Source organism: Schistocerca cancellata, chromosome 1, assembly GCF_023864275.1.
Source record: "Schistocerca cancellata isolate TAMUIC-IGC-003103 chromosome 1, iqSchCanc2.1, whole genome shotgun sequence".
In the NCBI taxonomy this organism is placed as follows: domain Eukaryota; kingdom Metazoa; phylum Arthropoda; class Insecta; order Orthoptera; family Acrididae; genus Schistocerca; species Schistocerca cancellata.
Window position 1 is genome coordinate 318,945,195 of NC_064626.1, and position 25,838 is coordinate 318,971,032.

A 25,838-nucleotide genomic window follows, 5' to 3' on the forward strand; every position below is an offset into this window, starting at 1 on the left:
TATCAAAATTGATAACAACTTTTATAGGTATATCTATTCCAATTATGCATTAATTTATGTGATTCTGAATGCAAAGTTGATTGGCGCCGTTTAGAAGCACCATTAATCAATGCATATTGTATAAAAGTTAGGGTGTTTACTCTCCGCAGTTGGCAGCGCTTGTTGTCCAGTGGAAAGGGTAAAAGCAACGTGAGGGATTGGAGTGTTTGTGGGAGGTGGACGGAAGTGTTGTTACTTACGTCAATGGTAAATAATGCTTAAGGTGTTGTGAAGTGTTGCGTTTTGTCAGTGTTTTTGTTCCGAAAAATGAGATCAAACTACGGGTGTGGCGCACCAAAGTTGAAACGTGTCGTATGTACCTTACGTTCCGATTGTGCATGCCATCATATGACACTTTCATGGCTTGTTTTGGGAGCTTTCTCTTTCACTTGAGACACTTCCATGGAACTATGCTTGATCAAGGCGATATCATAGCTTTTGCTACATCTATATGACCATAATTTTTAGAATAAGCTGTTAATTTATGTATTTTCTTAAATTATTTCTAATTTAGCTTTATGCTTGTGATTTATTGACATTAAACATTAGATAGTAGGCCTATCAAGATCAAAGATTTGTTCGTAAGGACGGAAACACTTATAGTGAAGTTTCTTTGGTATTGAATTACGAAGAAGAAAGCACTGTATACAAAATATTGTTTGGTGAAATCCCGTTAGTTCAGCACTCTTGAGCGTACATAAATTGAACGAAGTAGTTCAGAATTCATTTAAAAAAAGGAAACTAAATTAATTCAAATGGAAACGCTAGTCGCTTTGTTAAAATTTACTGTGACCAGACGATCGTTAGTGGTATTTTGAAGCAGTTCGACGAATCGTGTACGATGCGTATTATCTACTTTTAACAGTGGGAATTGGTTTTTCATGCAAATTCTGGAAGTAAAGCAGAGCATTACAGCGTAACGCGTACGTCGTAAAAATTACGTGCATTCGTTTATGCGGTGAGTCTTTATAACCACAATAAAGGATATACGAACATCATGTGTAATCTTAAGATCCACAGATTATAAGTGAGAAAACTGATGCAAGAAATTTTTTGATCGGTTAGTTTGTTCATTTTTTTACGACGTTATTAAAGTTAAAAAAAAAATCGTGAAGCTGAACAACATTATGTCATCACCCGATGTTTGTTTTCTGTATACTAAACTTTCCGCTAAGTCATTGGGTTATCCTCTGCTGTTTTATTGGTAGGAAAATCTGTCGTCAGTAAATATTTTAGGTGCGGTACTGTACATACAGTATGATTTGGCACACTTGTATAGATGGGCTATAAACATATAATGTTTAGAAGTACTTTGACATGTTTAGAGCAATATTTAGAACTGTTTTTAACCTTTGCAGTAATGATTACTTAACTAGCATGCTATGAGATTCCAGTAATAACTTTCCTGTAGTATGTGTTGCTTTCAGTTGATATGCATATTGTCATAGATCATAAACCTTTCAACAGTTATTCGTACACTTGATTGGTAGTTATGTAGATCCTTTTTGTGTAAGAGTTTCCCTTGTTTGTTTTTAGTATTCATTGTAGATGGGTGGTGACTTGGGCAAGGAAAATTTTAATTTTATGTACAGGTAATGAATTAATGATTCTGCACTATCAGATTTCTATTTAACCTTGACTTGCTTATTATAAAAGAATATGAAATTAGAAAATGATGTGGAAACACAGGGAGAACATTTAATATAACAAGGCAAGGAAAGAAAACACCACTAAGAAGTTTCTCACCTCTGACTAAGGAAGGCTCTCTTTATTTTTTCTAAATTCAGAATACTTCAAATATTTTGGAGTCGCCAAGTGGTATATTCCCATGAGCATCCCTTATCAGTATGATTAATCTCCATGTATAAACTTAATTTTTAGCACTTGAGTGAGCTCCACTAAAAATTTCTGGCAAGTAGTTATGTTTCTCTAGATTTGATCTTAAATATAAAAAAAATGTTTCAGGCGGAGAAGCGGGCGCACCACAATGCACTTGAGAGGAAACGCCGTGATCACATAAAAGACAGTTTCACAAGCCTGCGTGAGTCAGTTCCCGCATTGCAAGGAGAGAAAGTGGTCAGTGTTTCGTGATTTTTCTCTATTATATATGCCTTTGCTACTAATCAGTGAGCAGCTTGCATTCTAATACTGTAGATAATTTATGTCAAAAATCTGTTACAATACAGTCTGTCAGATTTAATTACCCAAGGCCAATACCTATATAAAGACTAGTTAAGTGCGCAATTGAATTCAATGGTTGTGGAAATTTGGTGAAAATTTCACCATATTGACTGTAGAAAATTGACTAAATAGTAGATTTCTCAGTTGAATTTGGTAGGTGTTGTGCATCTATAAAAGTAAATCAGATGTCTGTCTGTAATTTTCATGCCTAGGTACCATAGATTTTCATGTAATGAGGGGGAAAAAATGTCTTCCAGAAACGATGTTTATTTGTCTGAGTGATGTTTTTTGTGCATTGTCTGTTTCATTATTTTTTTCTAAGAAGCATTAAATGTTAAAAATAATCTTTATTGGTACAAGCATGTCAGTTTTATGATACGCTCTTGGGTTGAGGCCGAACTTATGGTTCAAGATGGACTACATGTTTAGTATAGGATAAAAGTTTACAAATCACTTCAAAAACTCATCTATTGTTTCAAGAATGTACATTACAACTATGTAGGAACAAATGGTCTAACTTTTAGAGCAAAAGCAAAAAAAAAAAATATTGAACACGAAATGGTGTAATTCTCCAGTTTTTCTTTCCCCCCACATTGGCTGTTGCTATGGCCAGTGATTACACTGTTTTTGGTCATTGCATACTATAATGAAACTGGGGCTTTAACACTAGATTAGTCATCTTAGATCTAATCTCTAGAATGCCCAATGGAAGTCAACTGACTGCTAAGTTTTCATCACTTTATTTTAGAAAATATAATTATGTTTTGTATTTCTTGCCATTAATAATTATATTACTACTTTTTTTTAATATAAAAATAGTGTGGGCACTCCTCTTGCCCAAAATATGGTTTAACGAGCTTAATACTTATTCCCTTGGTGGTATAAAATTTCTCTTTGTGTTCTTTTTGACCCAGGTTTCTGAACCAGTAAGTATATCATCTACATAAATCAATAGCTCTTGTAACAACTTTCTCCCTAACGCTTAATCTAATGCTCATACAAACACTGATAATGATATGTTTAACCCAAATGGCTTTAAACTGGTATGACTTTGTCATGTAGAAATACGGTATAAGATCTAGATTCTTTAGCCAATTTTACCTGCCAGTGCCCAACTGTAAGATCCATGGAACTAACATAATTTGCTTTTGCTAAATGAGCAAGTAGTTCATCTGTGCATGGGAGACGTTCTCTCTCTGGTTCAGTGTGACGATTTAAGGTTCTTGCGTCTAGTACATTCTTTGATTATACCTTCTGGTACTGATCTTAACCCCTCATTTTGAATTGCCATCTTTCTTGTGATTGGCACGCACTATTTATTACCAATTGACAATATTAACATTAAATCCTATACTCAAAGAACTGTTCCTACTTTTTAAGTGTTCATGGCTCACCCTTCTGTGGAACTGTGAACTATGTGCTGGTTGTAGAACAGCCTAAGCTGGTGCCGAAGCTCAAGCCTACATCTGCTCTCGTGCTGTGTGCTATCGCTGGCTGGACAATGCAGCACCCCGTACTCGCATAACTGCTTGCTGCTCTGCGTTGACACCTCTCGCTGGATCGATGTCTGCAGTACGCATTATCAAGTCGAAACAGTTTTAAGTTTTGAACTAATTCTGTGTGCTCATTGCTTGTAATATGAGTGCACTTTCTGTTGCCACTGTCTTATTTCTTTCTGTTTCAGATTTGTGACAGTAAATTATATTTTCCATTCATTATGTGTTTACTGTTCTTTCTTATACAATTCATTCAAAAGAAGCTCTTAATGAATTTTGATTTCCTGTTACATGTTTTATAAGGCACTGTTTTTGATTGCTAGTTGCCAGGTGCAACTTCTCTGTGTTGTGTTCTTTGGAGCCTTAATTCTGACTCAAATCAATTTTCTGCAGTTACTTGCTGTTGCATTCTCCATTCGTGTTTACTGGGGTCGTCACATGTGGTGTACTTTTCCTTTTATTTTGTAAGATGTGTGGTGAGCCTTATACCAGCACTTGTGGGAATTTGCGTGCCTGGTGGATATAACGGCAATATTTCGCTGATCCCAATGCGCCCCCAGATGAAAGTAGTATTATCCGGATCCTTCTGGGCCACCTCCCTGTCGATCCAACTGCGATGAAGATCCCTGGAATGCTTCTGCAAGTTCTCTCTTTTGCACTACTAAATAAATAGCAACACTTCTCACAAACAGGGGTATATTTTGTCCAACGTTTTCATTATTATTTTTCACAACACAACCACCAATTGCTACGGTAATACCACTCTCTTGAGTACATTCAAATGTCTGTACTGTAGGACCTGAGAGAAAAACCAGAAAAATAACTACCACTCTTGAGTTGTTCACTACACTGTTGTTGGTGTGTCATTTACTCCATGGCTCTCGGATTTAGGCACTTGTTGCACCATGGTACAAATGACCCCCGGATGACCAGTGGTTGTAATACCATTTTTACTGCTCCCCTTCTCGCCAGCTCCACCACTGCTCCACATTCACCGCATACAAGAAAGGAAAACATACAGTTTCCCTTTCCCACTACATTTATCCTTATTCAATTTAGTCGCGAGCGTCCCTTGTCAAATACTTTCCAATGGTGTATTGGGATGTTTACAAATATCTCGAAACACTACAAGAAATGATCAAAATCAGATCCAAAATGTTATGGGAGACATGTACTGGCCAGCAGCTCATCATGGCCCTTATGATATTTGCAGGACATTTCATCTTTCACATCTATGCCGAATTTGGAGTTACTGTAAAAATCAACTGTTTCTAGAGTGTTTGTTGATGCAACCTCAGTGATTGATATGCTGAAGTGTATAAACTAAGAATAAGCATATTTTTCTTACTCTTTCCTTTGTAAGACGTTAGACTGATGTCGTCAGCCTTATAAACAACACTTGAATGAAGTATGTTTTGACCTTCCCTCACAGATGGTGGCGCTTCCCTTCTACTCCTGTTCAAAGTGGCAACAATGCTTGTGTCACCCTTTTTCGACACTTTTGCCAGCTAGAGTGAAGTGAAAAAGCTGTTTGTTGTAACCTATCTCCCCTTTTGTAAGTAAGGTTCATTGAGACATAACATTATTTTCCCAGGCTATAATGGGCAGATCTCTTTTGGTCTTTGCCCAAGTAAGGAAAACGATTTAGAACATATCTAACTTGAGCATCTGTGAGTAATCAATACTTTATGCTGTACTTATCAGGTTTGCAGTCATGTATTGAATGAATGGGCATCAGCATTTCATCAGATACATCTGCTCATACACGGTTAAGAATTTAATTGATTTGTAACATACAGTACAGTTGTCTATAAACATGTACCAGATTTCAGATGCCAAGTCTGCTTCTTTACAGTGCTGATGCGTAGCTTTGATGTCAAAACGAGTAAATCACGTGATTGCTAAAAGTCTCTTTCTTTCCATTCTTTGAGTAAAAAAGGCAGGACCCCACTCAAGACTCCACAAATTTCTCCTACAAAGACTCCAAGCGCCAAATGCCCCTCAAGCATACAATATGGCTATAAATGCTTCCAGCTCTTCCAAATTCAAGTTCCACAAATTATCATGGAGTACAATGTGTATTCCTGTTTCAGTGTGCTTTTTTACCAGGCACAACATATTTTCTCTAATGAATAGACAGAGTGCACTATTTTGGGATACTTCCCTAACAGTGCACTTTGCATACACTTTCAGTACATCCGTCTCTTGAATAACATTTTGCTGACTCTTCCTTCCTGCAGAGTTTGTAGGAGAAATGGCTGTTCCATTGGAACTCTTGTTGATCAGTATCAGCTCTCATTCCAATATTTTTTTTTCTGTAACATCTGCAAAAATCTGTAAATATTATAAAAATAAATTTTATATATTTAGGTAAGACAAAAAATAAACAAATAATATTTTTAAAAAAGTTTGCGCTTGATAATTATAATAATATTTTACTAACCTCTTTTCTCCATCTGCGACAGTTCCTAATACTTGCATTTCACAAATTAATGCCAGATATATCTACACAAGTTAAAGCAGCATCATCATCATCGGAAGAAACTCTTGGTTGGTTATCATCATTGCTAGTTTCTGATGAATCGCTAGTTGAATGCACAGGAGGTGTTCATTGTGTAGTGCTCCACTTTCATTGTACTCACTCTGTCTCATCTGCTTCAGACTGAGGTGGAGGTGTTTGAAGAGCTTCTATAATTTCAACTTCAGAAAGGCCACAACCGTGATAGCAGTCCAGTACAGCTGCCAGTCGAACTGGTACTGACATAAACACATATGTCCACAGCTCGTGGTATAGTGGTTAGCATTGCTACCTCTGGATCACGGGGTCATGGGTTCAATTCCCAACCGGGTTGGGGATTTTCTCCGCCCAGGCCCTGGGTGTGTGTGTTGTCCTCGTCACTTCATCATCGTTTGGGAAAACAGCGAGACTGGATAGTGAAAAGATTGGGAATTAGTATGGGCTCTGGTAACCACGTAGTCGAGTGCCCCGCAAACAAGATATCATCATCAAAAAATGTATATAACTCATTATTTGCAACAATGTATGAAACTGATCATTGTTTGCTAACAAAAGCATTAATTAAACCAGGTAAACCTTACAGCTGTGAGAAGCGGTCAATTGAGCGCCCTTAAGAACCAGCGGTAGGTGTGTAATTATCCAAAAAAAATTGTAGTTACAGAGCAAAACTATTAAGGAAACTTAAAACATAGTCTAAAACTATGAAGTCGGAAAAATCACCGGAACAGAGTATTTTAAAAACTAAAGATCTTCGTATTTTAAAATAAAAAAAAGTCAATTGACGCCTACCGGGTGTTCTAGTGTTAAATCACTGTAGAATCCATTTGCTAGAAACTAATCAAAAAAAAAAAAAAAAAAAAAAGTGTGACACTGTTTTAATAAGTTTGTGTGCAGATACAGAGAGATGACTTAGTAATGAGGAACTCCATGTTGGAACAGTGAAAAACAAAGTCCATCAATTTCTTTTCTTCTCCCAGTGCAAAATTCATGTGGAAGTAGAACAGAAATTTTATTTCTTGATGTTCTTGGGCAATGTAAAACATGTTTGCAGTAGCAACCTTCATCGCCTCAACACATCCACAGCTCGTGGTCTAGTGGCTAGTGTTGCTGCTTCTGGACTACAGGGTTCCAGTTTCAGTTCCCGGTTGGGTTGGGGATTTTCTCTGCCCGGGGACTGGGTGTTTGTGTTGTCTTCATCATCTTCACCATAATTCGTGACCGTGTTTAGATTGGAATGTGAAAAAATTGAACTGTGTGAAAATTGGGACTTTCGGGTGCTGATGACTGCACAGTTGAGAGCCTCATGAACCAATCATCATCGCCTCAACATCAGCAATCAGTGCATTTTTACTTTTGCTGAGAGAGTAATGAAATTCTTTATTCTTTGGTTGACTCAAGAGCCTTGAGTTAAAAAAAATGTTCTGGTATTTATAATTACTGTTGCATTTTCTGCTATATTAAATTAATGAGATGCTGAGCCAAGACTATTACCATGCAAAATATGAAAAATTGATTGTGTGTTGCTTAGAGAAAAACTCTAAGCTCAGCTTCTTAACTACAGAATTTTTCACAAAATTGTGACTCTAAACAAGAACAAACAAAAGAAATGCTTCTCTGTCTAATTGAATAGCACACTTCATGTTAGTGAGGTGGCACAGTGGTTAGCTCACTGGACTTGCATTTGGGAGGATGATGGTTCGAACCCACATTCAGCCATCCTTATTTAGGTTTTCTTTGTTTTGCCTAAATTGCTTCAGGCAAATGCTGGGATGGTTCATTTGAAAGGGCATGGCTGACTTTCTTCCCTAATCTGATGGGACCGACGACCTCGCTATTTGGTTGCTTCCTCAAAACCAACCAACCACATTTCATGCTGTTTATAATAAGCTATAATAAGATTGGCTGGTATTCAAAAGAAGCTTAAAAATTCACTAATTACATCAAAGTAGCCATAAGTGGTGTAATAGCCAGAACTGGAGCCTTGACCATACTCGTATTTTGAAGATGGCACTAACACATTCAGAGGCATTGTTTAATTCACACATGCGAGTGATGCAATACCACTGCAGTATCAGTGCAACGCAAGCTAACCTATGTTACGCTGGTGTGAGCTACCATGGATCTCCTAGCTATCTTTGTCTCTCAAGATTTATTAGTTTAAACTTGTCCTTTTGTTGCAAACTAGCATTTCATTAATATTTAACCATTGCCTGTAACCCTTTATGCCCTAGCTTCCAGTTCATACAGGACTGCCTAATAGCAATGTATGTAATTACACTTGGTTTACCATATGATTTTTGTTGATCTTCTGGTGAGAATAAAAAATTCTAGAGGTCTGCTAAATGTACAGTATGAAATATGACAAATACTTGTTTGGCTAATGAGCTAAAAGCTCTTTCCTTATTACCTAAGCTACTAATTTTGGATAAGAAGTATAGTGCCGTAATTAACAGTATGCCAACATAGCAGTAAGTCCAGTATGGCCAATGGAATCGATGTAGAGCTTTCACAAGCTGTCAATTCATTACTCAGCTTAGATGTATCACCTAACAATAAAATTATACTATTTCATACTAGCAGGGCAGTAGTGTTGCTTGCTTATTTTTTGGCAAGATATACTTTGTCTTTTTGTCTTCTTATTGAAAAGCATTTGTTTAGAGACAAAGTTTACAGTTAAATATGTTCTGATGCATTACCAGACATCAGGGTCGACAGAAGCGTCCGATCCCACGCGTAGGCTTTGACCCGTGATGTAAGGGTGTTGTCGTGTGTGACGTCATGACGGCGCGGAGTTTGGTTTGAGTGTGGCCATTCTATCTCGTGAGATTCTTTTTTTTTTTTTTTTTTAATTTAAAAACGCTTATTACTTATTTTAATTATCTGTTTCCTCCAATTTCTGTTTTAGTTTATTATATTTATCTTTCTGATCTGTTCGTTCTATACTGTGAGATTTTTTTAAATAAAAAGACAAAAAACACTAATCAGCTACTGAAGCATCTTTATCTTCTGTTGGTTGCAGGGGTTACGACCCCTGGGGAGGTGGGTGGGTATTCATGCATGCCTGTCTTCACTTACACGTTGTAGCTACGCAAGGCGTCTAAATTTGTTTATATTTAGTTTGACCCCCCACCCAAAACACCGCATTTCCCGCGCTTGTCATTAGGCTTCTTGTGGAAAGTGTGTGTGTTTGTTTTTGTTTCCGCCATATTTGTGACGTCATGGGTCAAAGCAGACGGGCGGGATCGGACGCTTCCGTATTTCCAGACATCATTACTTAGAAATGTGTTGGCACTCTAAAATTGGTACTGGGACTCAAATCTTGGACAAGTGTTCCACAGACTGAGCTAGCCAATCTGTTAGAGTAATTGCTGGCAAGTATCTGATTGGAATGATAAGATTTATGATACACACATTACCAAGTTAAAAACTGTTACACAAAATCTTGTACAATCCAGTACATGGAATAAAGACATTGTGTGTCCATAGCAACACAAACAATATTTACACAAATAGAATCTAATTTCTCACACTCCCACCAGACTCATGTCTGCAAAAAGTTAAAACATACAAAAACTAAATTTTAAGCTAGAGATGATAGCAAGGCTTTTCCAGATGTCTGCCAGCATTTTGTCTGAAAGTATGTGCTCCAAAGTTACTCGGACTGACACTATTTTTTTTTTTCTCTCTTATAAAATGGTGTCTGTGGCCTTTATGTAGCCACTAATCTTAGACAAGTCAGTTGCTGCGTTGTTGTCTCATGTCCCACAGTAGTTTGACAGGCTTCTTCTTGGAATTTGGAGATATCTCGCCGCCTAAACGTTGAAGCCATAGAATAGAGCCTCATGTTGTGCTGAGTTCAGGGATATACATTCTGCCACAGTTGTGGATTAGGGTACTGTTAGCTGTTTATTATTCTGCCAGGATATCGTTTCTCCTTGAAATGAATGTCCAGTTGTTGACTACTTGTCTTCAGAATCTCCGTTCCAGTCTGCATCGCACTAACCTACTATATGGCAGTCATCTGCTTTAGAAAACAATAGCTTCAGATGCTTGGTGTCTTTGAGGTATTTCAAAATACTTTTGACAGCTTGCCAGTGCGGCATGCCCAGTTCTTTAGAAAGCAGTGGGATATTGCCACGTGGTGTAGATATCTGTTAACACCCTTTCATATTAAACATGTTGAGAAATTTGCTCCACATAGTGTGTCTGGAGTAATTTTTTGGCACTATCTCATTAGAATGATTAGATTTATTATGCACACATTAATAGTTTAAAACCTTTTACATGAAATCTTTTACAGCTTAGTACACAGAATAGACATTGAGCATCCATAGCAACATGGAAAGTATATACCCAAGTGAGGCATAAGATTCAAAATTCTCACACAAACACAACTCATGACCCACGCCACTGCTTTGTTCTGGCAGTAGCTCATCTCCAAACTTCACTGAACTTCTGTGGAGTTTCAAAGGTGGAGATAAAGCAGTGAGGCAGATCGCGAATTGTGCTTGGCTGGTTCTGTTGCTAGCGTCCTGGTCCAGCATACAGTTTTAATCTTCCAGCATGTTTCAAATTGGAACACTTTCTGCATAGAGTGAAAATTTATTCTGAGTCATAACTCTCATTTTGAAGCTATTTTAATAGCAGTGCTAAGAATATCTGTCCTGATACATTGTCCCCACTATTCATTCTGCATATTTCCACCCAAAAAAATGTTAATTTGTTTCACTGGTGGTTTTCTGAATACTATTTTGTTTATGCACCGTAAAGATGATCTGTTGAGTTGAAGACAGCTGCAACGAATGGACTGTTACATATTATAGCCTTCTTAAGCAAAGAAAACACACATTCACGCAAGCACACACACCTCGTGCGCATGTGATGACCAGCACCGGCAACTCCGATTGGAATAAGACTGTCATATGAATAGCAGCCTGGAGTGAGGTGGGGAAGGGGGGGGGGGAGGAGGAGGAGGAGGAGTGCATACCCCTCACTCCCACCTTGCATGAGTGTGTGGAGTAGCTATCTGTACTTTTCCTAATATTGTTGATATTATGATCTGGAGTTTCCATGTTTGTTTTTGCTTGAACTTTCTTTTATGACAAATATCAAGTGATATATGAACGTTGAACGAAGTTTTCCATTTAATTTTCTTTATTTTATTTATTTTTTCAGTTGCATACATAAATGTGTTTCTCTATACTCCTGATGATTTAACTTGGTTCAGTTAGGCACTGAAACAATGTACTCTCTTCCTTATTTACAAATTGTACTTTCCAAACAAGCTCTTGCTTTCATAAATTGCTTCATAGCCTTTCCTGCTGTTGGATTTTACCATATCCGCACTGGAAGATAATTTTTCAAAACGAAAGAGTCTTTTGCCTTCCTCTCAGCTAATTGATTCTTTTGTCTGTCAGCTATATCTACATGTATACTCTGCAAACCACCTCAAGGTGCGTGGCAGAGAATACATCCCAATGTACCAGTTGCTAGGGTTTCTGCCTGTTTCATTCACTTATGGAACATGGGTAAGAATGATTGTTTCAATGCCTTTGTGCATGCAGTGATTATTCTAATCATATTCTGCCAGGAATTTGTATGAGTCGGTCAATTCCAGCAGTATTATAGTCATAGGACACTACATTTTCTCATTTTGTGAAGTGAAAAATTTTACATTTCTGAACATTTAAAGCAAGTTGCCAATCTTTGCACCACTTTGAAATCTTGTCAAGACCTGATTGAATATTTATGCAGCTTCTTTCAGGCAGTACTTCATTGCAGATAAGTGCATCATCTGCAAAAAGTCTAAGGTTACTAGTAACATTGTCTGTTAGGTCAAAATATATAACATGGACAATAAGGATCCCAACACACTTCCCTGGGGCACACCTGAAGTTATTTCTACATCTGACAATGACTGTCCATCCAGATAACATACTGCATCCTCCCTACCAAAAAGTTCTCATTCCAGTCACAAATTTCACTTTATACGTCATATGACTGTACTCCTGACAATAAGTGTAGGTGTGGTACTGACGGGAGACCTTCCGGCCTCAGAAATTCATTTTGGGATGAGACTTCCCAGATTAGTAGTATATGTCAAGAGTGTCGACACATAGAACTCTTAAAGTGCACTATCCAGAAAAGGGCTCTTTAGATTTAGATGTAGCTCATTCAGTAGTGTGTTCTATGTCATGTGGCCAACTTGGTTTCAATCCTACCTACCTGTTGGTAAGATTGCACAATGTTTTTTAATCATTTTAAAAATTATAACAACTGTTAGTTAATGAACTAAAGTATATCAATTAAATCACAAATAATAATATGTGTTTATGAAATGGTTGTCACAGCTACTTAAAATGTGAGTTACACTCATCCGTATTTTCTTTTTAAAAAGTTGAATAATTTTTAATGGAGGTAAATTAATTACCACTTTTAAAAAGAACGTATTGATGAGTGTAATTCACGTTTTAAGTAGCCTGTGACAGCCATTTCACAAAGAAACTGAAATTATTTGTGATTGAATTGATAATACTTCAGGTCATTCATTATCTGTATTTAAAAGTTGTTACAATTTTTAAAACAATTAAAAAAACAAAATAAAAATTGAGCCTGCAAGTAAGATCAAATCCAGATCAGCCGTATGATATTCTAGCATGCTACTTACCTCGCTATTTCACTTGTGTGCTGGAACGCTGCTACTGACCATAAATGAAGTGCGTATGAGCTACACTTAAAACTTTAGAGCTCTTTTTCTTGAAATTTTCTAGATAGTGTGCTTTGACTTAAGAGTGGACACTCTTGAGGTACCCTACCAACTTGTGAAGTCTCATCCCAAACTGAATTTCCAAGACAGGAAGGTCCCCTTGTCAGTCAGATGCTTTTCAGAAGTCAAGAAATAGTGTCTCTACCCGATTGCCTTGATCCACAGCTATCCATATGTTGTATGAGAAAAGCATGAGTTAGGTTTAAAATGAAGTGTTTTTGAAATCCATGCTGGTTGGCATGGAGGAGATTACTCTATTTGAGACACCTCATTATGTTTGAGCTCAAAATATGTTCTGAGATTCTAAAACAAATTAATGTCAAGGATATTGAATGGTAGTTTTGTGGATCACTTCTACTACCCTGCTTGAAGACGTGTGTGACCTGTGTCTTTTTCCAAGAACTGCACAACTTTTTGTCGGAGGGATCTACAATAGATTATAGTTAGAAGAGGGGCTAATTAAGCCACAAATTCAGGATAGAATCTGACAGGTATTCCATCGGGCCCTGGAACTTCGTTCAATTTTAACGATTTCAGCTGTTTCTCAACATCACTGATTCTAATACTTATTTGATTCATCTTTTCAGTGGTATGAGGATTAAACGGGGCAATTCTCCTGGGTTTTCCTTTGTAAAGGAACATTTGAAAATGGAGTTAAGTATTTCAGCTTTTGCTTTGTTACCCTCAATTTCTGTTCCTGTCTCATTTGTTAGGGACTGGACACTAATTTTGTTGCCAGTAAAAGCCTTTACATATGACCAGAATTTCTTTGGGTTCAGAATTTCTTTGGGTTCTGTGAAAGATCACTGGACAGTATTCTGCTACAGTAGTCATTGAAGGCATCGCGCATTGCTCTCTTGACAGCCAAACACATTTCATTCAGCATCTCTCTATCTGTAGTCCTGCATTTTGGTTTACACCTATTGTGCAATAATCTGTTTCTTTAGAGTGACTATATACCATGGAGGTTCCCTCCAATTGTGAACTGTTCTACTGGGTACATATCTATCCAGTGCATGGTGAACTATTTTTTGAAACTAGAGACAGAGTTACTCTATGTGCTCCTGCCCTGAGCTGAAAGTTTCAAGCCCCTTGCTAAGATATGACACTACTGATTTTCTATCTAGTTTACTGAACATATATATTTTTCTGTTTGATTTAGTTGTCCTTTGTACTTTTGGGATCACTGTGCCACAATCGTGTCATGGTCACTGATACCAGTTTTGATGTGGACATCCTCAAAGAGGTCAGGTTTATTTGTTACAATTAGATCCAGTATATTTTCTTGATGTGTGGGGTTCGTAACTATCTGTTCCAGATGGTTTTCAGAGAAGGCATTTACTAACGTTTCACAGGATGTCTTCTCATCAACCACTAACAAAACTGTAATTTTCCCAATTAACTGTTGGATAATTAAAGTCTCCACCGAAGATTACAGTATGATAGGGGAAATCATGTACAAGTGAACTGAGGTTTTCTCTAAAGTTTTCGGTTACATCAGGAGATGAGTCTGGATGGCTATAGAAGTATCCAATAATCTTTTTTTTTAATGCCCACCCCTGAAACTGAGTCTTGCCCAAACAATCTCACATGCATCTTCAGTTTATACCACAGTGGATTTGAGTTTCTTGTCTACTGTGACAAATACACCATCTCCATTTCCCATATGCCTATCCGTTTGATATCACTTAAATTTTCCCCAAAAGTGTCGCTGCTATCAGTTTCAGGTTTCAACCAGCTTTCTGTACCTAGTATTACGTGAGCTTCACCGCTTTTCATGAGCTCTTCAAGCTCTGGCACCCTAGTTCAGTTTACCGTTAGGATTTTAATACTTCACCTGTGGGAGACATTTCTTACAATCTTACACTGGTACTTCAGGGTTTCGTACAGCTATTGTTATCTGGATTGGGTGGCATGTCACCTAATCTGAAAAACCCTTGTGTGCACCCGACACAGTCAGCTACCTGAGAAGCAGCCTCTTTAGTGCACACCTGACCCATTTAGGGGCACTCTACTGTTCTCAACCCTATGGCACAAGTCCAGGAAGTCATAGCCTAGCTTGTCATGGAACTTTTTGAAGTCTCTAGTTCAGTTCTTCCACTGTACCAAAAACCAATGGTCCACCATCTGTTCTGGCAACAATGCTGCAAATTGTGAGTTTCGTTGAAACTCCATGCACAAAGCTGGTCTTCTCAAATTTCTCTACCAGTTACCGGAATGACCCAAGAATAACGTCATAGCTCAGACAATCATAGCTCAGACAACAGGCATAATTTGTTCCAAAATTTGTCACAGTTGGCAGTTGGTTGCACCCTGTTCCCTCAGTGTCTGCTGGAACAGCCTCTACAGCATGTTGAATGAGGCCTCCAGGAATACATACTGAGTTCACATGGTGTCCTTTTCTGTCCCTTGCTGCATATTCCTAGAGGGTACCATCGTTCGCTGTACATTTGAACTGTTGACGATTAATAGACTCGTACCCTTTTGCATTTGCCATTTCCTGACAATGTACAAAGTTTCCCCAAAACAGGTGAAATGAGTCCCACTGGCTCAGTTTCAGTGAAACTGAGTCCTCCCTGGTCCCTGTCCCCCCTGGCAGAATGCCTAGGTCTACCATTGACATGTCAGTCGCAGTCAAGTGGACAAGTAATATCAGATTTGTACTTTCTGCAGAGGAGACAAGATCCATGGGAGAGGATAATACTTGAGTTGCCATTGGTACAAGTAGCACAGGTACACACAGCCCACTGGCGTTCTTCCAACACTTGTGATTTTCAGCAGCTGCCAATCATTTGACAGTAGTCAGGATGATTTCCAGGTACTTACGAATATCTGCGAACTCATTCCATGCTCGAGAACAGCATACACAGTGGGGCTACGTTTTGGCCGGTGCAATATATTGCAAGACAATGAACAAATAACTTTAAGCTCACTGGTTATCTTGTAATCTGTTGAGCTAAAAAGTTGCTAATTCCCTGTATAAGAATTGAAGCAAATACACAAAATGAGATTTCTATTAAGGCAACACGAAGACATGTGGGAAAAACTATTAGTTTCCTAAAATGTTCTGATGTTAATTATAATTATTAGAAAACTCGAAAACAGAGTTAATTTATGATAAATGCATGTAATATATAGGGCTACTCCTCTGCAAAGGAAAACTATATGTAACACACAATGTTAGTCAAAAAATCTGCTACATTAATTAAATCACAAACACCTGTTGGCTAGAAATTGCTCATATATTATAGATTATATTCTCAAAAGTACATGTTTGTTTGCATTAATGTACACTGAAGTTCAGGGGTGATCTATTTCTTGGTGAAACTGTGAACCACAAATGCTGATCTGCTACAAAATAAATTATGTCCCGTAACTTATTAAAATGTAGTCTGGTAGCATCTGAAAATTCTCAAAATAACCTACTTCTCACATAATTGTACAATTAAATTAGAGAAAGATTGTCTGGGGAGGATGCGCCTACTGTTCTCAAAATTTTAAAAAGAGCTCTATTGAGTTTATGCCTACAATTAACAATAACAGTACAGGTTTATCATGGCACTCACAAATATTAAAAATTCACAATGTGTGACAGAACAAATGGGAATTGATACAATCAATGAAAGATTACGCAGAAATGACGCATTGTGTGAATCTAGAACTTTACATTGGCGTACAGTCTTGTACATGTGGTCTCACACAGTGGTAAATTTCTAAATAGGCTTTTATATATAAATAAATGTGCATATTGCATGGAACTTTAACTTAGTTGATTGTGTGCACACTTCTCCACTGGTGTGCAGAAGAACAATACTGCAGCATGAGTTTATCTTGATCAAAATCGTTGAAATGTTCCGCTTTCAGCTACGCAGTCATATGGGGAGTTGTGGGTCAGGAAGTGTGTGTCACACAGATTAATCTATAAATTTCACTCTCACTTTTTTGTGCTTTTTTTCCACTTCCCTTTGGTAGCAGTGGGAGATGTTTTTGGTTTTGCATAAGTTTCTCATAGAAATTTATAATCCTGTAATGCATTATTTTTGTGTGAAGGAAACCAAAATAACATGGAATATGTATTTTGCTTCCCAGGCAAGCCGTGCACTTATCTTAAAGAAAGCTGCAGACTATATTCAGTTCATGAGAAGAAAAAATTCCGCCCATCAACAAGATATTGATGATCTGAAGAGACAGAATACACTCTTGGAGTCTCAGAGTAAGTTGTACACTGTGGTCTGTTACCTTTTGTGCGTTTTTGTTGTTAGATTATTTATGGGCAAGTGAACAAATTGTTTGTTGTTAGAAGGTAGATTTCATTAATTTTTATTTTTGTTTATTTGTGAGACTATATTGGAGCAGAAGCAGGTGAATCTATCTCAACATACCATCTTGGCTGATCTGATCCCTTCCTCAACTAATCCCTCTAGATTGCAAAGTCATTGTCTTGATCACATGCTACTTTATTAAAATTGATTACTGCTTTCAGCTTTGCAACCTTCAGATGGCAGTGCAAAGCTGAAACCAATAATCAATATTAATAAAACAGCATGTGACCAAAACACTATTCCTATAATAGATTACATAGGTCACAGATCTCCTCTGGAAGTCCAAATGTCCTCTTTTTGTGGATCCTCTTTTTCTTTCCCAAAGAAGTAAACTGAAAGTTCAGAAAGTTATCATTAATATCTTTTACTTGTAACTGTTCCTGTTGAGAACAAGAGGTATTTCATCTCATAGTGCTAAGTACTTCTGTCTGTCCTTGTTTTTTGTTATTATTTATAGCTATCAGATTGCTGCATCCACTTACATTTTCTGCGTCCAGACTGGAGTTTTCATTTAGAATTACTTAAACGGAAAATTTTTGTTCTGTTGAAAGGCTTATTGTTGATTACCCCTTAGTAGCAAAAGTTTCATTCTGTTGTTACTTCATTAGAGAGTAATTTTAATGACTTGTAATTAGCAAAGAAAATTAGATTGTTAATCCCTTTCCCCCTGGGTTACACAAATGTTCAAAATGCCTTTACTGCAAAAGACACCTAATTCTATATCAGCAAGCCACCATATGATATGTGGAGAACATATTGAGTTCTATCTCCTAGGATATCCTGAATCCAGCCACAAATTTGGTCCAACACAGGTAAGCTTGCACTTTGTTCACTGTATGGTATTCCTGGATGGTATCAAATGCCTTCCAAAAGGAACACAGCATCAGCCTGTGCACCAGCCTACAGCATTTTGGATCTCATGGACGAAGAGAGCGAGCTGAGTTTTAAAAGAGCTCTGCTTTGTGAAATACATGTCTGTTTACGAATGAAAGCTATTCAAAAGTCAGCCTCTGATTGGCTCTTAAAAAAAATACAACTTTTTATTTCTGCCTATTGACATTACTGCTCCAGTCACTACCTAAGTTCAGACATTCGTCGTACATTGACACCAGCTTCTTAATCACTTCATCAAAGAATGGTGGTGCTTCAGACAATAGTTGATGGCAACCTTCAACTCATTGTTGGTTGTAAAGTACTGCGTACCCAGCCAGCCCTTCATGTTGAGGAAGAGTTGAAAGTCACTTGCTGCCCTTTCCGGTTTATGATGGCATTGGAAAAATCTTCCAGACAAATTGTCTTGAGGTGTTTTTTTTTTTTTTTTTTTTCCATTCACAATATGTGGTTGTGCAGTGTTGTGAAGAAGAATGATCCCTTCAGTAATCAACCTGCACTGATTGTTTTGAGTTGACTTTCTATTACTTGTCCTAAGTGTCACTAATATTTCATCTTCTTGGACATATTTACTTTGTGTGATGACTGTTTGTCACATCTTCACTGCAGCTTCTTTTAATATTTGGTACTCTTCTGATTGCATATCATTAATTCTGTAACGGTTTCTTAGTTCACCTCATTTGATGTAGAATACGGTGAGAAAGGAAAAATACACTTTATTTACTTTCAACTAGTAAAACATCTGTCATCTTCATTTAATTAATAGCTCACTATTTCCTTAGCTGCTGTAGTTACTTTTTTGGGACTATATCTTGGTGAACTGTTTCAGAACTAGAGATACCTGTGCTCACAAGTTAGATCCTTATTCCATTATAAAAGATGCTATAATTTTGATGATGTGCTGAAGTTAATCATATGACTTACCATGTAGGCGATGAAGTCCTTGGTGATACAGCACAAATTATGTATCACTACACTTCGGAGCTTTATAAGACTCCCGCCCGCATCTCGTGGTCGTGCGGTAGCGTTCTCGCTTCCCACGCCCGGGTTCCCGGGTTCGATTCCCGGCGGGGTCAGGGATTTTCTCTGCCTTGTGATGGCTGGGTGTTGTGTGCTGTCCTTAGGTTAGTTAGGTTTAAGTAGTTCTAAGTTCTAGGGGACTGATGACCATAGATGTTAAGTCCCATAGTGCTCAGAGCCATTTGAACCATATAAGACTCCCACGTAAAATGTCATGTCAGAGTATTCTCATGCATTACTTTCATGAAACCTGTTATCAATTTCAGTAGCCACATCTGAACGTCTCCTGTTACCACTTTCATCATCCACATGTGTGTGACCAGCCTAGAATTTTCTGCACCACTCTCTTGCATTATCGTCACTCGTAACCCAATACCCATACAGAGGGCACAGGCTGTGATGAATCTTGGTAGAATTGGCTTATTGTGCATGCTGGAAGTGAACGACAGAATGCACCTTGTGCAATGTGACCTTCAAAGTCACTCTTCCCAACTACACAACTGTCATGAAGCTGTAATCATTTGCTTATTTTTAATACCCATTGGAAGTATTTTTATGATTCAACCTTGTAGAAGAGTTGTCATTCCACAAGGAGTCGTAATATGTAAGCAGAATACATTCTTCATATTTCTCAAAGAGATTTATTCCATAAGTATAGAAGATAAATTTTTGCAAATTTCTTGCTCCATATTGTACTGAATGTCATCAGCGTAAAGTGTGAAACTTATCTGTAAAAGACAAATGCATGTTCAGATTTATCCAGAATAATCATGCCTATCGTATAATGAGTCTACAATTTGTGAATGACTACATTATCTTCAAATGTTTGATGAAATAGCTTGTATATTATAATTCAGCTTACAACATACATTGTGTGCAGAAATATGTTGATTAGAGACTTACTAAATGACAGATTGATTTTGGAAGGACATATTGTTGCTAATTGTTGATTCTTTTATAAGTGCCAAAGTCTTTTTTAACAGCAAGGGATTCCAGGCAAGCTTGCTTGCAGACAACTAGATTTTGATGGTCAAAGGGTGTGTTGTGTCAGTGGTGGTTACTACCATTTAGGGAACATGTCATTTATCATGAAAGAGAAAACGTTTCTATGCATTAGTCTCTCCTTGCGATACAAATGCATATATTATTGCAAAACACCTGAAAAGTGTGCAGTGATTGAGAAATAAAGTGATCATGACTTGAAAGTTGGGTGAAGTGTTTCGCCACATGAGGGATGATCATAAAGTTTCTGTCATTACATACAAAAACAGAGGTGCAGTCATGAAACTCAGTGTTTATTCTTCTGTGCATATTCATCTTGCACTGCGATATGTTTTTCTCACTGATGGATACCTTGGTTGTAGTAATCTGCATTTTGGTTGTTTAGGAAACATTAGACCTTGAAAACCACTTGTCACTCTGGAAATGTCTCCCACACAGTGCATGATGGTTTGCCTTTTATGAGCATAATCTAGTAGCATCGTACCATGGCAGGGAAAAACAATCGGCATCCCCTTGCCCCAAAGTAGTTGAGTGTCTTCTTCAGTGGGGATGTTTCCATGTTTCTACTGCTTATTTATCTCCGTGTCATAGTGATACAGCCAGCACTTCTCCGTGGTAATTAGGTGGCGAAGAAAATCGTCTGGTTTGGCTTGACACAGCTGCAACAGTTCTTCTGTTGCCTCATTTCTGCAAACTTTTTCAATAATGTCAGCAGTTATGGAACCCATGGGATGGAAATATTTGTCACATTCCAAATTGTCATGGAGCTTTTTGACAACTGATCAATGATTGATTTTCAACTTTTTCCGCTGTCACCTAGATTGTAATGACCTGATCTTGAAGCACTATGGTCTCCACTTCTCTCGAGATTCCAGTTTCTTCACAGAGAGGTGCTCTGTCACATTGTTCTGTGTCATTTCAGAAAATTTCACTGTACTAGAATATTTCCTGCCACCTAACCATTGTACCATATTTCTAGCAAATAATAGTGTATGGCTGCTTTTTACTTCCGCCAGCTCCGCATGGATCATTGCAGCACTGTTCCCCTCCAAATGCAGAAACTGATTATTGCACAATATTCCATGTTGTCAATGGTCTTTGACGTTATGTTTAGGCTTCTCTAGTTTTATACTGTATGTGTAATGACACTGGATGGCAGATATGTAACTGTAAGTACAATGTTAATTATGTAACACATTTGATGTGGTAGTTAATACTTTGATTACCCTTCATACAAGCTGCCTATTCTTGAAGATTTTCAAGCATGTCCTTCTTTCTGGTTGGGCACTTCTAAACTTCATTCCTTTTGTGTATATCTTTCTTTCACTGTTTTGTGTCCATTTCACTTATAAAATCTTTATCGGGCACCACATTTCAAATATTTCCAATATCTTGGTATTGACTTTTCTTGGATTCCATTTTTTTTACATAATTGTCATGCTCAGGGTGAACAGTTTTTTAAAAAAATTGCCTTAAATCACTTGAGTTTTGATACTAATAAATTCTGTTGTTGAAAAATGCAGTGTCTGTGTGCACCATCTTACACCTGATGGTGTATTTGCTTGAGCCATCTTGTGTAATTTTACTTCTTAAATAGCTGAAGTCTGCACCACCACCACCATCAAACAGTTTTGTGAGGTTAACAAAAATGTCAAATTTGGAGAAGGTAGTTTGAGAACTGTTTTGTTGCACATTTTTTTTCACTGCAGTATTCAGTCTTTGTGTACATGCGTACTATCCTGAGGCAACATAATCTTCATCACATCTACTTCATTTACCGGTAAAACCAGGAAAAACACGGGAAATTTTTCACCTGGGAAAAACCCAAGAATTTTTCATAGTTTTGGTTTCCATTTAAATTTTTGTAATTGATTGGTAAGAACTGATACTCTAACAAAAAATTTTATTTTGGCCCACTACTGCAGAATAATACTGCTTCAAGAAAACGTAAATAGGAGAATAACACAAAAAAGTTTTATTGCAAAGAAAATGTGCTATTTGCAACAAAACATTATCTGCACACAAGCATCTGCCAACAGCAACATGTGTCAAGGGCGTTAGGACAAAGACTATGCAATGCTTAGTAACAACAAACTGTTTTCGATGAGTGTGATGCTACAACTGTTTACATTTCTAGCAGGTCGTCTGAAAATATTGCCATTGATGGTTTGAGAAGTGTTACTTTCAAAATAAGTTTCCTTTTATGCAAGATGAATTACGTTGCATGTGAGACTGGGTGATTTATTTCTTAAATCGCACATCATTTGGTTCTTATTCAAAACATTTTGAGGACCAGCTGCTTGGGAAAATGGCTCTGAAGACCAGCCATTTGTGCCATTTCTTAAAAGTCTTTGCCATGTTTGTGTTTGATAAAAAAGATCAAGCTTCAAGGTTTGTTTTTCGTATTCATTGTAATTCTTTCATAGATTACAAATTCTGCAATAACGATCGCAAAAAGTATAATTATGCTTCAAAAGAAAGTGTTGGTTGAATTCTTGAGCAATTTTACACATATTTGACTTAAGTGCTCATCGGAACATTTATTCAGCCAAGGACCACACAAAATGTTCGGTGCCCAGCAGTGAAACTTACAATTGTAATTGTCCAAAATATTCACCTGTTGCAATTGAAACTATGCTCTGGATCCTGCCTAAGCACAAACGTGGAATAATATATATATATATATATATATATATATATATATATATATATATATTTTTTTTTTATGACTAATATTATAGGTGAAAGCTAGCTTTTCGTGTAGCTGTACAGGATGTGTACTAATTTAAACAATTAACTTTCCTATTTATGTGTAAGTGCTAATTAGCAGTGATCTTGCTATTGGCACAAATCCTATGCTCTGAATATCTGTTGTCATTGGCTTCTTGTGAGTCATGTAACATGAGCTATGATTGGCCGACAAAAGCAGATCACGATCTCAATTTCAGGGTGTCAAAAGCTACTGTGCTGTACTTGCAGAATTCATATTTGTGCTTTCATAATATAAAAATGTGGAGTGTACACGTTGCCCTGCATAAAAGACCTTCAGTGTATTTTGTTTCTTAAAGTGCTGGGAAGGATTTGTAAGTTTCACAGTTCCATGGGAAAGTGTATTGGAACTTAACACAGAAAAGGTGTATTTTCACCAAGGAAGAAGTGTATTTTCACTTGGACAAAAAGTGTATCTTCAACCAGGAAACGTGGGGAAATTCTTTTTTCTGGTCTGTGTATACACCCTGCGCTATACAAATGGTCCAGTTTGATAAGAGTCTCTCACTCTGTCATTTTCCAGACAGTCTATCATAAAGTCCTCCCAGAATTTTAAAAATTGTGGCAGTCACTTTCTGTGTTGGTAATTTTTTTAATATTTTTTTTTCTATTTTGCAGATATTTACTGTACTTAGCACATCTTAAATGATTTGCCCTCATAAGTAACATTCTTGTCCATTTGTGTTACATTCAGTATTCAATCTTTTCTTCTCGAATTGCAAGATGCAATGCAACCTTTTGTATTTATCAATATTCTGTTGTATGTATTTTTATCTGTATGTTCTAAATGATTGTATTTATGAAAATTTAATGTTGCAGTTCGAACATTGGAGAAAGCCAAAGCAACTGGCAATTTTGCTGCAGAAACAAGTGAAGTTTCACTTGTTGGCAAACCGGATGCCATAGCAAACTTCCAGCAGGAGTCGGAGTCTGACACCTCTGATTCTGAGACATCCCACACAACACGTCGTCCTAAAAAACTCAAGGTTACTGGTTTGTAAAGGGTCTTACGAGATACCAACACGAAGCATTTACTGATGCTCCAATTTGACATGTATAAGCAGACCGTCAGTTAGCTGGCTTCTGTTTCTTCAGGGTAGAGATTTTATTACAGGTGAAACTCTGACTGGTACAGAATACATGTGCAAGAACTGTGAGGTTGCTTACTGTGTTATGCAAATGAAATTGTGGAATGTAAAAGCTGAAACATTTCCTGTCTCTGTACCTGAAACTTGTGCTTAGTTATGTAAGATATATCCTATGAAATGAATCTGAATACTGTAAAAGTGTAATCACTTGAAACCAATGATAAAATGCCTTTGTCCATCCAGTTCCTCCCTTCATTATGTTGTGACTTAATGTCATCAGAATATATTGAAATATTTTAATATTTAATATAGTTTCTGCTGTTGAATCATAGTGAGATGATTGAACCACAATTACTAGACATGGATTGATATTCCTGTCACATAGGAACAGTGCAGCTAAAATGTTAAATTTTTGGGAATACATAATTAAAATTGGTGCTTAGCAGTAATATTATGGAATGCATTTGGAAGTTTTAACGGCATATTTTCTGCATTTTCAGTTTGTAGTAGATTTTAGTGTTTTCATGAAACACCACCTATGTTTTCTTACAAATTTTCTCTTCAGAGGTTTTCTGTTAATAACACACATCACAAAGTATTATGAAAGTCTAGGGGTGTGTTAAACATCACATTTCACTTTCAGGATAAGTTTACTTTAAAAATAATTAAAATTGGCAAGGTCGGTAATTTGCTGCAATTTTCTTTACAGGTTAATGTTGACATCCAAAATCATTCATGTCTTTTGCATTTTAAATAAGTTTGCATCGGAAGTTTATTGATATTGAAATGGTGCTTATGGAGTTGGCGTAAATTTGTTTACCTGAAATGTCAGTGTAGTATGAACTAAACACTGCAGTAATTTTGCAGGTAGCATGTGGTTGTTTACTTTGTTCAGTAATTATTATTTAATGAGCTATAATAATTTCCTCCTCATTTGCATGATGAATACCTTATTTGTGGTATGTGATTGTTTTTTAAAATCTGATTTGTGGTGCAACTATTTCAGTTAACCAGTTCCTCCCTTTTCCTGGAAGTAATGTGTGGTTATCCAATTGGAAAAGTTGACTATAACACCAAACATTAAGGACACATGCTAGACTCATTTATTACTTATTCAAGCCACTTCCCCATAACTGATGAACGATTTAGAAATATTTCCATAATAGTTCACGCCCATTTGGCTTTCTGTATGCCATAGGCATTATTTAACTATGTGTTCACTGGATAATATATCAGGAAATTGAAAGAATTTTTTGAGGAGTGAATCTTTGGTAAAGGTTTCACATTTAGCTTCTGAATAAACCACCAATTCGTACCTTTGTAACTAAACATGTGCATCTACACTTTCTTGCCATATTTGGTTCAAAGCAGTAGGCACTGGTACTGCATTGAGAGGCAGGGCAGCATGAGAAGTGGTTTGTTTGGATGTGATTCTCAGAGCTTGTTGACACAACGGCCGGAGACAGCTGCGACTGAGTGATTGTGTGAATGTGTGTGCGCTCTCTTTTTCCGACAAAGGCTATGGCCAAAAATTTAGTTGTGGGAGTGTGATTGTCTTTCCTATGTCCCCCTCTGTGGCTCAGTGATCATCTTTACTGTGAGTTGCTACCAGTCCTCACCAGTATTGATTCTCAGAGTATTTGCTCAAGTTAGTGTGGGTGATCACCACGGTCTCATTTCTTCAACATGGTGTCTGTGACACGTGAATAGGTGGCCACATGAGTGGACTTCCATGCTGGGCAAAAA

The 25,838-nt window shown here is 37.3% G+C and overlaps 1 protein-coding gene across 2 annotated transcripts; it reads left to right on the plus strand.

The window, feature by feature from the left end:
- The first annotated feature begins 162 nt into the window (after positions 1 to 162).
- Positions 163 to 24,334, plus strand: LOC126161259 (protein max). 2 transcript variants are annotated; one of them, XM_049917009.1, is made up of 4 exons: positions 163 to 246; positions 2,005 to 2,115; positions 17,090 to 17,213; positions 23,824 to 24,334. In XM_049917009.1, the coding sequence occupies exons 1-4, from the start codon at positions 244 to 246 to the stop codon at positions 24,003 to 24,005; spliced, it is 420 nt and encodes a 139-aa protein (XP_049772966.1). In that variant the 5' UTR covers positions 163 to 243; the 3' UTR covers positions 24,006 to 24,334. The 2 variants fall into 2 exon arrangements, with proteins under 2 accessions (XP_049772966.1, XP_049772959.1); XM_049917002.1 differs by having other exon boundaries at positions 199 to 351.
- The last annotated feature ends 1,504 nt before the right edge of the window (positions 24,335 to 25,838 follow it).

Bases quoted from the DNA above. Each gene is read 5' to 3' on its own strand.
- LOC126161259 (XM_049917002.1), top strand. From the start codon at position 307: ATGAGATCAAACTACGGGTGTGGCGCACCAAAGTTGAAACGTGTC. The intron at 352-2,004 runs GTATGTACCTTA...AAAATGTTTCAG, and splicing joins CACCAAAGTTGAAACGTGTC to GCGGAGAAGCGGGCGCACCA. The intron at 2,116-17,089 runs GTCAGTGTTTCG...TTTGCTTCCCAG, and splicing joins CATTGCAAGGAGAGAAAGTG to GCAAGCCGTGCACTTATCTT.